The sequence below is a fragment of the Miscanthus floridulus genome, chromosome 19 (genome assembly GCF_019320115.1).
Source record: "Miscanthus floridulus cultivar M001 chromosome 19, ASM1932011v1, whole genome shotgun sequence".
Classification (NCBI taxonomy): domain Eukaryota; kingdom Viridiplantae; phylum Streptophyta; class Magnoliopsida; order Poales; family Poaceae; genus Miscanthus; species Miscanthus floridulus.
The window spans coordinates 27,620,515-27,636,357 of record NC_089598.1 but is presented as its reverse complement, the minus strand read 5'-3'; the positions used below and the strand labels follow the sequence as shown (position 1 = coordinate 27,636,357).

At 45.3% G+C, this 15,843-nt stretch overlaps 1 protein-coding gene across 2 annotated transcripts; it reads right to left on the bottom strand.

Annotated features, from left to right (window-relative positions):
• Positions 1-6,025: 6,025 nt before the first annotated feature.
• Positions 6,026-12,768, bottom strand: LOC136529409 (uncharacterized). 2 transcript variants are annotated; one of them, XR_010777280.1, is made up of 3 exons: positions 12,544-12,768; positions 6,848-7,702; positions 6,026-6,469 (listed from the first exon to the last, which is right to left on the bottom strand). XR_010777280.1 is itself a non-coding variant. In XM_066522479.1 (2 exons), the coding sequence occupies exons 1-2, from the start codon at positions 9,386-9,388 to the stop codon at positions 7,696-7,698; spliced, it is 627 nt and encodes a 208-aa protein (XP_066378576.1). In that variant the 5' UTR covers positions 9,389-9,645; the 3' UTR covers positions 7,390-7,695. The 2 variants fall into 2 exon arrangements, 1 of the variants encoding a protein (XP_066378576.1); XM_066522479.1 differs by lacking the exons at positions 6,026-6,469; positions 12,544-12,768 and adding an exon at positions 8,769-9,645 and having other exon boundaries at positions 7,390-7,702.
• Between the last annotated feature and the right edge of the window lie 3,075 nt (positions 12,769-15,843).

Sequence of the window (15,843 nt, the reverse complement as noted above, 5' to 3'; positions counted from 1 at the left end):
TTGTATTATGGCTTGTTTTAGTAGCCTAATATACCCTCTTAGGTATAGCAAAGATAGTTTGGGTGTTTGGCCAACCGATTAGTTGATTTGGAAGCTTTAAACAGCCGTGTGCCAACCGTAACCACCCCGCTTTGAATTGGGCCATGATAAACTCCAATTTGGAGTTTCCCCTCCGTTGTGCCATTAAGGCCGGAACCGGCCGTGGCCGTGGGCAGCCACCACCGCACCACCCCTTGTCAATCCATCTTCACCACGAGCTCTGCCTCCACCTCCACTTCACCCTACGCATCTCACTTGCACCTCTACTGCCTTGCCGTAGCCACTGACGTGGCTGCGCGCCGTGGTCGCCACTTCCGTGAGCTCCATGCTCCTATAACCTAGGCTAGTGTAGGCGCTAGGATTGTAGACAGGGGTCGGCCCATTAGTGGAGCCAGTGTGGGTCTCAGCTGGCCAATGTGGTCATCCAATGCCATCGCTGCCACGCCGGCGCACGTGCGGGTGGCTGAGGACCACGCCGTGGTAAAGGAGGGTATTTTTGAGGGTTTTATTGCATAGTTGCTCTCTCTAGGAATAGTGGCATGGACTGCGAGTTGATTCAGTCTTAGCGTGGGGGCATTTTTGTGAAGTTGGCAGCGCACGCGGGCCTCCGCGTTATGGGCCGCCTCATGTGGGCCGCGTCCGCTTGGGCCACGCTGGCAGGCCGCATTCACACGTGCGCTGTGCCGCGTGGGCCGTGCGTTACGGGCCACGTGGAGGATTTAGTTTTTTTCCAGGGAATTAGTAAATGCTTTTTCAATTTAGTTTTGAGCTAATTTTTAGTAAATTATATAAAATCATGTAGGTGTTCAAAAATTGTGAAATAAATTCTGTTGAGTTCCTAAAAATGTTGTCTATCTGATAGTATGGTTAGTTTATACATGTCTGTGTTGATGCTAAGGTCTATTAAATCGTTTGAAAGTGTTTAATGTCATTTAGATTAATAATTGTAGGAATTTTTGTGGCAATTTGGTAATAGCTTTGGCCATGAAATTTTTATAGTAGGTTCATTAGATTATTAGGTGCTCACTATAATTTTTGTAGCCTTAGAATAAGTTAAGAAATGGGGTAGCTATGTACTCCTTGTTTTAGTATATATATTAAATCGGTAATAAGAATAAGGATGCCTTTAGTTACTAAGATAATACATGAAATGTTTCATACCTGTTTAGTGGGAATAATAGGTAACTTAGCATTTTAGTCATTAGAGCGAGCTTTGTGGCTTGATAGATGTATTCTTATTTTAAGAGTTGTTGTTGCCTTGCATCATTATTTCATGCATGTAGATAACTAGTTGGTAGAGTTCGTGACCGCGGGCGAGTCAGAGTACGAGGAGATAATCGAGGAGTACGAGAAGGAGATCCTCCTCCAGGAGGGAGCTCCAGAGCCATCAGCTGCTAACCTTGCTGACACCACGCCTACCCAAGACAAGCCCTGGTGCATAACCCTTATTTTAAATGATCACTGAATATATATATGTGATGTGCATTTACGTTACAGGCATTTTATGGAAACTATATGCATAGATATACCTATCTATGTGTTCTACTAGTATATGTCGAGTAGCTACTATACTTAGGATTTTCGATAGCGTGAGTAACCTGTCGTTACTCACAATAGGTGATTATTATTATCAATCTTATGATAAAATGGTGAAAGGAACAATGGAGACTGATCAAAGATATGGTATGGGTATTGGTGGGTGTAAGAGGTTGTGTCCCGTGGCCATCGAGGCATAGCTTGGTTACACTGTTTTCTCTGTTCGTGTCGGTTAAGGACTGACCATTGCATTGGATTCTAGTCAGGTCACAGACTTATTATCTTGAGCACATACTTGTTTATGGAAGCAGAGAAGGCTTGTTGCTCTCTTGTTGTGGGTTCCGGCTCTTTCTGGACTGACTGATTGGAGGCAGGGATGGGGAGGTCTAAGCACCACACTAAGTCTGGGACTCAGGTGTGGGGGCTTGGAGTCCAAGTTTGGACGGGGACCTGAACCCCTTAACAGGAGAGTGATGGGTTGGTCCTACTTGTGTCTGGGGTACAAGTGGGGCGTGTGTTTCAGGGTACCTAGCTGGGCACATTGATTCACAAATCGCTGCGTAATTTGGTATGACTTGTCTATAATCTAGCACTATAGTAAGAACTGGAAGATCAAAGATGGTGAAATGGATCTGTTTACTCAACTCTTGATTAGAACTGGTGCTTACCTAAAATGGTTAGATAATAAACTAATCATAACTGCTAACAAGAAACATACATAAGGATTCGTTACTAGTATTGCTTTCTACAAAAAAAGAAAACCCAGCAAATCATAAAGCTTATCATATCCTTTGAAGTCAGGAAATTATTCCCACTAGTCGGGTAAGTCTTGCGAGTACATTGTGTACTCAGGGTTTATTTACCCCTGTTGCTGGTGCAGCTTGACGAGTAGCTGTTGTGTGAAGGATTCTTCTGGTGGACACAGACGGATCCTTGTATATTACCAATAGATGTTTATTTTAATTCCGCTATTTAAATTCCGTACTCTGAACTTGGTACTATAATAATGTATTTATAAGAACTCTGGTCGTATGAAATGGATTAAGTATTATAAACCCGTTCTCATTTTTGGACCCCAGAGGAAAAACGTGGATTATTCGAGTTCTCTCTTGGGGTGTGATCGACGGAACTGCTCGAAGTATCTCGCTTTCGGGGTGCTTATTGTCTGGTGGAAGACGAGCGTCTCCGAAGGTGTGTTATTTCGGACGGGTCTGCCACACTGATGGCCCTACAAGTTTAATCAGCCATTATTAAAAGGGGAAAAGTCTATTTCACCTCCCTCAATTGTTGCATATGTTCGATTTACCTCCCTCAATTAGAAAACTGGTTGTTTAGACTCCTCCAACTGTTGAAACCATTAGATTTACCTCCCTCAGCGGGTTTAAGAGTGATTTTTGGTTGACGTGGCGCCAAGTCAGCCACAAGAGAGGTAAATTGGACTTTCATGATAGTTCAGAAAGGTCAATTAGATTTTAACCAAAAAATTAGAAATAATTTTAAAAAAAATGTCCAAATACTTTTCCTAGGATAAATATGCATTCAAAATAATAAAATATAATTTAATATTAGAAAATTTATTTTAACTTAGAAAAATATAAAACATGTTTCATATTTTTCCTAAAATTATGCTACTAAAATTTGTATAAATAAGTTTTGAAACAAATCAAATAATTTTTTAGAACAAATATGTATTTAAAAATAATAAAATTTGATTTAATATTAAGAAAATCATAGAAAATTTGTTTCAACTTAGAAAAATATGAAACCAGTTTCATTTTTTTCTAAAATCATGCTTTATATTTTTATGAGCTAGACACCATAATCTAGATCGTGAAATTAGGGAACACATGAAGTCCAACATCTTGAACCTGTCCAAATTGCCTCCCTGCTGAATCATGTGCTATCGGTGCATGTGCAAACCTATAACGGCTACGACAAAAAAGGAAGTGTTTGCGTCCATTGGGATGTTGTCGCCCGAGTAACAGAAGTCAGTTTGGGAGGCTAAGAAGTCACATAATGAGTCTACACACGCCATTTTCGTGATGTCCCCTGAAGAAGGCAACGTTGCTACAAATTTAAACCACATGATACATTTTTCTAATATGCAATAAGAGTTTGAATTATATGATTTATGTGGATTTTCCCATGCATGTCTTGATGGCTAAGCAAGACACTGTCGCATAGGATTTTTGGGTAGTTTGCATGTCAAGTTGCACAACGATCAATGCTGCGGTTCTGCAATAATTTATCTTGGTCTGTATCCTTCATTTCGTATTTGGCCTAGATTCAAATTTAGGAGACCATATAAGATTAAAATAATTCTAAGAATGGAACAAAAAAGGTACAACATGGTTTCAGGAAAAAAATGAAACTAGTTCCATATTTTTTCCAAGTTAAAACAAATTCTATGATAATAAATCAAATTTTAGTTTTTAATGCATATTTATTGTATAAAAATATTTAGATAATTTTTCAAAAAAATATTTCTATAATTTTTTATAAAGTCTAATTGACCTCCATAAACTACCGTGAAAGTGCAATTTACCCCCCTCGTATATGACTTGGGCTACGTAGGATGGCTGACGTCATCAGCCAAAACTACTCTCAAAACTTTTTAGGGAGGTGAATCGGACGGTTTAATACCTGGAGGAGTCTAAAAAAACCGATTTTCATATTGAGGGAGCTAAATCGAACTTACACAGTAGTCGAGGGTGATCCTTTTCTTAAAAGGGTAGACATGAGGCTGGCCCAACACGGTAGTCCAACTAGTATAGAGTCCAAAATGGCTTTAGATACAATCATACAAAGGGGTGCTCTGAGCCTCTAACATAAACCTCCATGTTACAAATCCAATTGCTTAAACCTCCGTATGAAAAAAAACAGCATGTTCGTTTCGTCGGAAATGATCGTGGATTATTTACTGCTGGCTGGTTTGCTGTGAAAGAAAAATAATGTTTCAGCTTATAATCCACGATCGTATACGAGCAAGCGAACAGACTGAAAAGCAACATTACTCCAAGTAGTTCACTGTGCATGTAGAATAAAAATGAATACACGAACAATCACCCGGATCTCAGCATGCACCGGAACACGTACGTGGTCCTTCGTTTTGACAGTACATCGAGCGACGCAGGCAATAGCTTGGGCATGTCGCGCATGCATGGCAATTGGCAACCCGCTGCACAGTTGAACTGAAGCGATTTTAATGCGAAGGACCGTAGCGTTAAACGGCACAGCAGTGAGCGGTGGACTTATCAGCCGGCTTATCAGGTGAATCTATGGTATTTTTCTCTAACAATAAATCAGCTTCAGCCGACTTACACCAGACGAACATTCCTGTAGGCCGGCTGCACGGCTTCTCGCCGCCGGTTGGTGTGGGTGTGACTTCGTTTTCAGGTTGCGTGATGTTGGCGCTGGACTGGCCCTGGTCGGCTGGTCCCTGTGGTTTTTTGCTTGGCGTGGCGATCTAGTAGCAGGTCAGTACAATGCACCTGGTCGAGGCGCTTTAGCACCATCGAAAGTACTCACTGATTCTGGCTGTCTAGCCAATGCTGTAAAAGTGGCGTCCTTGACTGAAATCCTCAACTCCAATTCAAACGGCGTGGAAGCGTGACGGAGCCGATGGCAAACATCCCAGTATTATCGGTACCTTGAAAAATCAGACCCCATGCCCTACGGCAAACGACTGACAGATGTATTGCCATTCGCGTGCCTGCGGGCACCGGCGGCCCCGACGGTGGCACAACCACATGGGTCACCCGCGTCAAGGCAGATTGCGTCAAGGCAGATTGGGAGAAGAGCGGCTGCAAGCACTTTGCCGTGGGAACCGTGGATTTGGGCCAAAATATCTACGTTGAGCTTCTTTGGATCTGATACTCGTACGCCAGTTTAAATAGTCGCGTTCTCCAACGGGTAACGAGGACGGATAAACAGGGAATGTTCCCGTACCCGTTATATCCATCGGAGATAGATTCTTGCTCATTTAGATGTCTACGGATAAAGATATGATCCCATCCTCGTTCTCTAATAGATCAAATACCCGTCGGGTATCGGGACCCGTCGCCATCTTTAGCCGCTCCCACTCTCGCAGACGCAGCCTAATCCTCCTAATCCCCACGCGGCACCTGACACAGGGATTCCCTGCGCGAGCGGCCAAAACGGCAAAACCCCGAGTCCCCAACGGAGACAGGGACCCCAGCAGCCTTGCCGCTTGGCGCGTCGGACCACACGCTTCCGACTTCCGGGCTGGGAATGATGCATTGATCGATGCCATGTGCGGCTACGCAACAACTAGTGCAGCGCGCTCGATTTCCTCTTGGCATTGGCAAAAGGCTTATCAACCTGCATCAACAACCTTTGCAAGATGAGGTTACTTATATTCAGAATCTCACAGAAAGTCAGCAGTTCATATAGGAAAAAGGAGAATCCAATCCAAGTTGCGTCAGGTACTTTCCAGGTTTTGTTGCCAAATCATACAGTTCATGACAAACACGACCTATTATATTCATAACCCAGGATCAAAACAATTCCATGGTGGACGGGTAAGACAACGACAAAATCAGTAGAGTATGCATAACCTCACAGTCCAATTCATACTACCAATCTTACAAAAGAATATTTCTTATTATAAGATGAACAAAATATCATAATTAACAAGAAGTAGGTTGCCACAATATATATTTCAATTGTGATTAGATAAGTTTAGGTACCAGGCAAAGATGGCACCGGATGCGACTAACTTCCTAGAACTCGCAAAAGAAGTATAAGTAGTCAACCATGGTCTTAGTGCCTTACTGTAGTCAGATTTGGAGGCGAAAGAGAAACGATGAAGATGGAGTTGAGAGCGAATATGCTTATGTGTTGCCGTGTTGGCCACTACATACCAGCTGGAGTCCTGGACATGACAACAGTAAAAAACACCATCTCTGTTATCACAAATACAGAAAAGGAAAAGAAAACTCAAAGGACTCTAAAAAAATACCATTACGAGCAAAACAAAGAGAGGATCCTACAGAAATCTGCAATCCCATGGCTATCACTAATCTCACAAACTAGCATGATCAACAAGATTTTGCCACAAGCCCACAACCAGATTGCAACAGAGCTAAGCAAGTTTTATAGCAAGCATGAGACTAGATGCAACTAGGGAATATTTGGTCTGCGGTTATATATTGCCACATATCAAGTTAACTCCTCATTAGCAAGACTGGAAAGACACCTTAAGTGATGAATCAGAGTCTTACTATTTGATAGGTTTAGAGGCAAAACTTACAACATCATATATCATCTTTGGGCGGTGATGATATGCTTAAGATGTAGCTGACAGGCTTAGGCCTGGATTGCTGCCTGCACACACAATAGAAGCAATAATTCAGAGAAATTGTTAACACTCGTTAAAATCCTTTTAGAGCAAAGTGCATGTATAGTAACCCCCATAGCTTAAACGGAAGCCAGGAGAAGTTTTACAGAAGCATATAACAGAAGGTACTAATAGGAACCACCAAACTAGTACTAGATAATTACACCAACAAGCCCCCAAAATGCTGAGCCAACCTGAAATACCAAATTGATGTAATCTGCAATTTTGAAGAAGCATAACCTGCATCAACTCCTCTCTCAGGAGACTCAATCTCAGCTGCCAAGTCTCAACCTGTATATGGAAAGAAACAAGGTTCATTCCAAGGGCAAAAGCCAACACATGCATTTATTGCACATTTGCATATGCCAGTGCACCAACACAAGAATCTCAAATCAAATTGGTAAAATTAGTAATCATCAGATACATTCACCAACACAGAAGACTGTATCATACAGTATTAGTCAACCACGTTTCCATATCTGATAGTACGAATTACGAAATGGTGACAAATGCAAAGGCAAGTTTCCACAATAATAGACACAAAAGCTCAAAATATCACAGCTGGCTGCACTCGCTGAGTCGCAAGAAGCAACCACAACAACCATATTTAGGAGTACTACATAATATCCATCTGAGTTACACATAGGAAAATTCGTTGGAGTCTGTTGTGTGTAGGCCGGTGTCAATCTCAGGATATGTATCCCCACCATGAACCTTGATTGTAAATTGTAATATAACCGGCCAGCACCTACTTCCATGCTTTAGTATCTGCAAGACACACAAGATTGCCCACATTATATGTTTAATCGTCTGTATATATGTAACCACCAATCTTGAACATCGCAAAAGGGAAACGGTCAATTGTAAGAGGACTGTATAAATGTGTAATGAAAGGCTTGTGATTGAATGATCATTAACCATCCATCCGTTCTAGGGGAAATTAAAAGGTTCAGCTCGGGGAAGCAGCACGCGGAAGCAAAGCAAATGGTGGCGAACGGCCGGCAATGCTGCGGCGCCCTGCAGGCACCACCACCACCACCACCAAAGGAACTCCCCGTGACAACCAAAGACATACAAGCGCAGCGTATATGCTGCTGTTGAAGAAGTCTAAAACTCTGAATTGTTCACTGAATCGATCGGAAATTCGGAAGTTGTTCGCCATGGACGAGGAGAGCAGCTAGCTGTAAGAGTGTACGTCCCGTAGGAGACAGAAGCTGCACAACCACACACCCCATTACTTGTAGCCGGCACCACCAACAGCTCCGATCGATCGAGTCACCGGGATCGCTATAGGATATTGCCTGTCTCTCCGCGAAGCATATTACTGTATCTCCTAGACTCCTACGCGCATTATTCGGACGAGCGAGCTACTAGTACCTCCAGCTCCGCGCAGCATATGGCGACGAGGTCAGCAGGAAGCTCGAATCGCGGGCGAAGGTCTGGGGGTCCGAGACGGCCAGATGGGGAATTCAATTCGTCTCCCACGGCTATAGAAGCCGGTACCATGGTTGACTAGGTCATAGTGGCGGCCGCGGGCTGGTCGGTGCGCCACCTGACGAAGTTGGAGGAGCTGGACGGAAAACGGGGTTTAGGCGGAGGCGTGCCGACAAGAGGGGTTTGGGGTTAAGGGCGCGAACGGGGAGCCGGGGACGCCGGGGAAGAGGCACGGGGGGCACGGAACACCGAGGCGGCAAGCGGAAAGGGAGGCGGGGCTGCGGTACCGAAACCTAGGGTGCGGGGGGCGGAGGGCGGATGCGCGGGCGCACGGCGGGCTGGTGGTGCAGCCGGGAAGGGCGAGGTCGGTCAGCGACTGGTAGAGTTTGGGGAAACTTACTTGGCTCCGTGGAGAGTGAGGGCCATGGCCATTAAGACGACGAGTGCCGCCGCCGCTCCGGCCGCGACCTTGGCGAGGAGGCGCAGGAGCCCCTGGATCTGCCCGTCTGCGTCGACGGCACCACCGCCACCCTCGCCGCCGGCTCGGACGTGCGCGACGATGATCAACATCATCCCGATAAAGAACGTGCCCGTCGCCGCGGCAGGCAGCGCGCGGAGAGCAGCCAGGGCGAGCGCGCCGTGACCGGCACCACCACCTCCGGCGGCCTGCCCGAATAGGGTGAACTCGAGCGTGCCAGCGGAGACGCACAGCTGGAGCATGACAAGCCCCGAGATCGAGAGCTGCCCGTTGCCCGCGCCGGCCACGGGAGCGGCGGCGACATGGCGACTCATCAGGTGACGGTAGGTGAGCGCGACGGCGACGAAGAGGACCACCACCGCAGCCAACGGCGGCAAAACCTCGGCCGCACTGTGGAGCAGTGGGGCTTGAGCGGACGTCGTAGACGTGGTGCTGGTGCCCGCGCCGCACTGCGGGTCCAGGAAGGTGGAGAGCTCGAGGGCGGCGAAGGCCAAACACAGGTAAAGGTAGGCGAAGCCGAAGGCGGCGGAAGCGCTCACCATGGTGTTCGGATGTGGATGATCCCGAGGCGCGGAGGGAGGGGGAAGGGCGGTTTGGAGTAGGCGGGGAGAGGGGGTAAAATGTGGTCGTAGGGTTTAGAGCTGCTGGGAGGAGGATGGAATTGTAGGGTGGTTCTCGGTGCTTGATATAATGGCAGGAGAGATCACTGATCAGACTAAGCTTCCCGGCCCAAGCTAAAGGTGTATAAAAGGAGGGAGTGGTTGAGTCTTGTACGTTGTTTGTGTATGGCGCTCGTGTGCCACTTCTAGTTCCTGTCATTGGCATTTTGTATTGATAGCTTCAAAGTTCTTTACAAGGAGTAGCTTGTTTTGGAGTGATGACAGTGACGCTTAAAAGGCAGCGTCTAGCCAAAGCTGCCGTCTAAAGTTTGAAGCCGAAAAGGGTAAAGCGATGCCGAATGCAGTGCTAGTTAAAGATAAGGGACGAGATTTTCCGGCGGTCAGCATCAAGCGAACTGTGGACACGTGTGTGTGTCAGGGCCAGGGTCAGGGTCTCCCCTTACGACTCCTCTGCGTGACTGCCTATGTGCGGCAAGCATCAAATTTCTTTAGTGATTGTGTGGTGACACACATATAAATTAAACCTATCAAACTATTCCGTCATCTCAATAGACTAATTGATTTGAGCTGCCATACATTTCGATTTTTTTTTGTCAAAATTAGGGGCTTCAATTGATTTTTTTTTTGTGTGAATCAGTTGATCTTTGCTTCTATGTTCTATATGCCCTCCAAAGTGTCATGTTTGCTTCGTTGAAAAGCCAAGCTGAAAAATATTGTTCGCTAATTTATTATGAGAGAAAAACACTATACCATAGCCGATAAACAAGCCTGATAAGTTCAACCGAACAGGGCTACACCATAACAACTCTTTTTCGCAGAGGACCACGAAGAAACGGCCACAGGGCACAGGAAAATATATGAAGAGTGTATGACAAGGTATATACGTAGGCGTGATTGAACAAGTGGATTTGGGCTGAGCTTGGTCCTCACCAGTGCTACCACTAAGCCCATCTATATTTCATACCGGGCCTAGTCTCATCTTTACATACAGGCTGTGTGTGTTGGTGTTGTAGCAACATAATCCAATGAAAAACTCAAGGCCAATCTAACGGTTTGTGTTGCATGGGTAGCCCGACTTGATGCAGCCTAGCCTAGTGTCACATTTGGTGGGCCAAAAAATATCATGGGTGGTGACCTCTTTCGGGCCGGAAAAAGGGCTTTTCCTAGGCCATGTCTGGCCCAAGCTCAAGCTCTACGAATCAGTACCGAATTTTGGAATAAGGGCTTCTGAGGGAACTCTGGTTGCGTAAAGCCAGCTCTAGAACACTAACCCTACTATAGAGACATTTCCACTTTTAGAGTGTTCAGTGGCGGATCCAGGATTTAAACTCAGGGTATGCCGTCCAAATTTTTTCATATATAATTCGGTAAAACCATTTCTCAATTCGGTAATAATTATAAAATTAAACGTAATTTGATATACACACACTAAATTACATGATAAGTATGAAACTGAAAGACATAAATTTTAATATAAATAGTTCAAACGTCATATTAACAGTCCCAAATATAAACATAAAAGAGAGTATGTAAGAGACTTATTATACTACTTATCTGACTTTTTAAACTGTTTTCTAAGGGATGTGAATGTTTCGATTATATTATCTTTATTCACTTAAAAATGCCTCTTAACAGATTCTTAATTTTGCTTTCACTAAATCATTGTAGAAAATACCCAATCAACAATTGCCGTTGCCTAGCAATATCAACAGGCTTTATGTTTTTACATAAAATAAAAGAGAAGAGACAAAAGCAGAGATGTAATACCTCGGCAGCTAGCAGTCGAGATCTATGCCTAGCACGTTGTCGCGCACGCACAGCAGCCGACCAGCAGCAACGAAGTAGCTGGGGTGGATCCTCAATCTGACCATCTTAATCATGATTAGTGGTGACGTCATGTCCTCGTAGCCTCGCCTGAGCTCGTGTACAGCTCCGTTGATCGGAGATGGCGGCGATCTAAGACCCAGCGGCATTGGATCGATGGACTCCTATCATAAAGTCCCGTCGTGTGGGGTCCTTCCAAGTGACATCGTGTGGCCGTAGGCCGGGCTGTAGCTGGTATAGGCCGTGTCACTGGGTGAGGTCGTGGGTCTCGAAAATGAAAAGGCCTCACGTCGCACGGCGCAGCCTCAGTTAGTTATTTTTTAAGTTTTTCTGTTTTACTACAAATAAATATACATGTATATATACTCCATACATGCTAGATCTGCAGGGTATGCCATACCCTGTAGATCCGTCCATGAGAGTGTTTATCTAATCCCATGTCAGAAATTAATCGGGGGCACAACACATTAGACGAGGCAACCTCTACCTGTCAGATTAGTCTTTTCGATCGAGTTAGACCTGAGGCGTATGCAGTCGTGGGTATAACGACCACATCCACTGCACACTCAATAGAAGTTATCCTCCCTCATCAGGCTGAAAAAGCTGAACGGCGGGGCTTTGACTGCGGTGGTGTGCCGGCTGATGGTCCAGCGACGGGAAATCATAGAAGGAAAAAAACACTTGTGTAATCTGTTGTAGTGATTGGATATTTTTTCCAAACTCACAAAAAATGAAAACTCTAGTTTTTGAACACCCGTGAGGAGATCCATTTAATTCATGGATTTGACCTCTAAATTCAGTTTTTTGGATCTGGATTACGTGGAGGCAAGACGTTTGGCAGGATTCCGATAAAAAAACGTTTGGCTGGATTTTATGAACTGAAACTGTTTTTAAAACCTAGAGCTGCTGAAGCTCTTCGCCATAGGCCGTAACCCAGACCTACTCTAGATCCCCCAGTGGTTCCATCAGTACACGCAACCAAATTAAACGAGACGAGGTCTAGAAGGCCAAACGAAGACAAATGTATGCAGGTAGCAGGCGATAAAGCTCCAATCCTTAATTAGTGTAACTTTTCAAGTTTTATCTATAGTCGTACATGTTAGGAGGTAAAGCAGCTAGAGCTGCTGCAGCGAACACGGAACAACACCCAAACCAAGGTAAGCAAAAGGGGCAGAAGTGAACTAGCAGCTCTGCAAATTGCAACAGCACAACGAGCTGATGACCAGCGGTAAAGATAGGGAGCGCAGACAAACCTGTCGTTGCCATGGCACGAGTGGCAGCAGAGATGCTGAGCTCAGGCCATGGACATGGAATCCGACCGCCTCGATACCCAATATCTCCGGCTCCGGTGGGTACTGCAGCGGATCGGCGAGCAAGGCCAAGGAGAGGGGCGAGCTAGATGTGGAGGCTCTGCTCATATGAGCCAGCGGACGTTGACTTGCATTTGCAAGTCCTCTCCTCCTCGGTATCCAGCAGCAAGGCCGCACCAGTCATCATTGTAGGTCTGCCTGTGCGATATATCGCTCCGCCTATCAGAGCGAAGGAAAGGACGGGCCACCTGTTAATCCACCTCCTTTTGCGTGGGAATCTTGTCATTGAGCAGTACTCCGTAGGCCTTCTGCAACGTGTCGCTTGAGCGATGCCAGAAGATGGAAAAGTCGATTCTGGCACCCCTTGCAGTGAGGCTAACTGTCAGTGGTTCCAGGAAAATAGAGAGCTAAGCACGAACTTACGCCGGTTCTAAACTGATGCCCAGAAAATAAAATAGTATTTCATCTGTCTCCTATTTATCTCAGTGGCTCACATCAACTATGCATGACCTGTTGCTTCTATTTTTTTACTTCCGCAGAACGCACTACTTTGTCTGGCATCACTTACACGCTGCAGCCCCAAACTCAACCAAGCTGGCACTGTAGAGAGCCTAGGTGCTAAACAACGTTGTAATAGGAAACAACAGGTAACTTTTGCTTGTCTCCCGTGCTCTACTTGATTGCTGCGCGCCGTTATTGTTCGTTCGCGCGCGTTGTTCATGCTAACAGCTATTGCAGCCTATATATCTTTAGCCAAAAAAACTAATCAAGAAAAAAAATCATGAGACATGCAAAGAAACTAATTAGAAGGTGTCCATTGCAAGAAAGAAAGAGATTAAAGCCCTATTTAGATCTCTCGTCGATAGATCTAATATCTCCAAATAAATGATTTAAAGTTATATCTAAACTTTAGCTAACCCCAAAAAATATATTAGACCACCAACAGCTTGGTTAAAATTAATAGCCAAATTCCATTGTTTAGCTATTTTGTAAAATAGAAAACTTCTTCAAAAAGAAAAGGTCAACGGCAGCCTTGCTATTTTACAAATTCACGTAGCAAGTGCCCTTGTGTTCTAACCCAGCCGCACTAATACTCCACTGATCAAGCCCCGTGCTCCCATGATAGCTTGCAGACTTTCTCTGTCAGCCATCACTCTCGTCCACAGGCCCATGTTCGGCACGATGGCCACCATGGATCGTATCAGCCTTATCAGCCATGATACAGTATTTTTCTCTCACAACAAAACAACATCAGCCAGCTTATAAACCACAAAAACGATCAAGCGAACATGGTGATCTATGAAAAACAAAAGGCTTATCAATCTGTATCAACCTTTGTGGCTGAGATGAGGTTTTCTGTAGAATCTCACAGAAAGTATGCAGTTCATATAGGAGAATAGAAGGCTTATCAATCTGCATCAACCTTGGTAAGTGAGATGAGGTTAGTTCTGCATAATCTCACTGAAAGTATGCAGTTCATATAGGATAATAGGAAAAGGAGAATCCAAGTACATTGCCTGGAGGTCGCGCCAGTCTCTGTAGGCCGGGCTGTTTCAGCGGGTGAAAGCATCTAGGCCCCTAAGTGGATTTCGGTGATTAATGTCAATACAAGATTACTATGACTAACGTGTGTTTTACAGAGGCAATTAAGTTAGGTCATGGTAATGGAGATCGATTGGGCAATCGAGGTTGTCATGCCCCTACGATGGAAATCGTTTCGGTTTTCAAAGGATGTACGACAAGGTTAAGGAGAACTAGTTCTAAGTGTCAATTAAAGTTGGAGAGACACTTAGAGTAGTTTAGGACTTTGTTTTTTTCTTTGGCCGTACTATGAAGGGGGGTATGAACGGGTAGCTTGACCTAGTTGAGTCTAGTGAGTTAGGTGTGGTGCACACTTGTTAAAACTAGCTCTAGGTAGCTCCTATGAATGCCTAAGATCCTTTGGAGCAAACTTAATTCACATATGATCGAGAGTTGGAAGTGAATGGAGGGTCAAATACTGACCGGACGCTGGCTCCGGTGCGACCGGACGCTGGCCGCAGGGTCCGGTCAGTTCATTTGACCGTGAAGAACAAGTCTGGTGTGACCGGACGCTGGAAGGTCATGTGACCGGACGCTGAGGGCCAGCGTCCGGTCGACTCCAGTAAGGGTCCAGACTTGAGAAAGTGCGACCGGACGCGTCCGGTCAGTAGTGACCGGACCCTGAGTATCCAGCGTCTGGTCATTTACAGTAAGCATCCAAGAGCGACCGAACGCGTCCGGTCGGTACTGACCGGACCCTGACAGCGTTCGGTCATCACGTGAAAACTGTTGCGCGGGTTGAACTGACCGGAGCGTCCGGTCAAAACGATCGGAGCGTCCGGTCACCCCGCAGAAGCTCATAACGGTTTGTTTTTCAGGCTGCCTTATAAATAGAAGCTCCACTCATGAGTGGAGTCACTTTTGCTCATTCCAACAGTTGAGAAACACATTTGTGAGTGCTGAGAAGAGCAAGGTCCTAGTGAGGTGTTTGTGATTTGAGAATCTAAGAGTGAAACCTCATTAGTGAATCAAGAGTAGACAAGTGTGCATCCATCTTCTCATTAGGCTTTGCGTGGTCAAGTGAGAGTTCGTGCTTGTTACTCTTGGTGATCACCATCATCTAGACGGCTTGGTGGTGATTGGGAGCTTGGTGATCACCCGACGGAGCTTGTGGGTGACCCAACTCAAGTTGTGAGCGGCTTTGGGTGATTCGCCGCGACGGAGTGTCGAAGAATCAACCCATAGAGAGCACTTGATCCTTGCGTGGATCAAGGGGGAGCTACACCTTTGCGTGGGTGCTCCAACGAGGACTAGTGGGGAGTGGCGACTCTCTGATACCTCAGCAAAACATCGCCGCGTTCCTTTCTCTCCCTATTTACTTTGAGCACTTACTTTGAGTATTTACCTTAAGCAATTCAATACTTGTTTTACATTCATAGAATTGCTATGCTAGAGTAAGTTTGGAACATAGGGTGCAAGTCATTTGTGCGTTGATTTGATAGAAACACTTTTCTAGGCATAAGGGGTTAATTGGGCTATCTGTAGGATTTGATTATTGCAAGAAAATTTAGAATTAGCCCAATTCACCCCCCTCTTGGGCATCTTGATCCTTTCAATTGGTATCAGAGCCTCATGCTCATGATTTTAAGCCTAACCGCTTAGAGCAAGATATCTCACGGGGATGGACCTCCTCCTATCTTCGAGGGGGATGATTTTCCATAT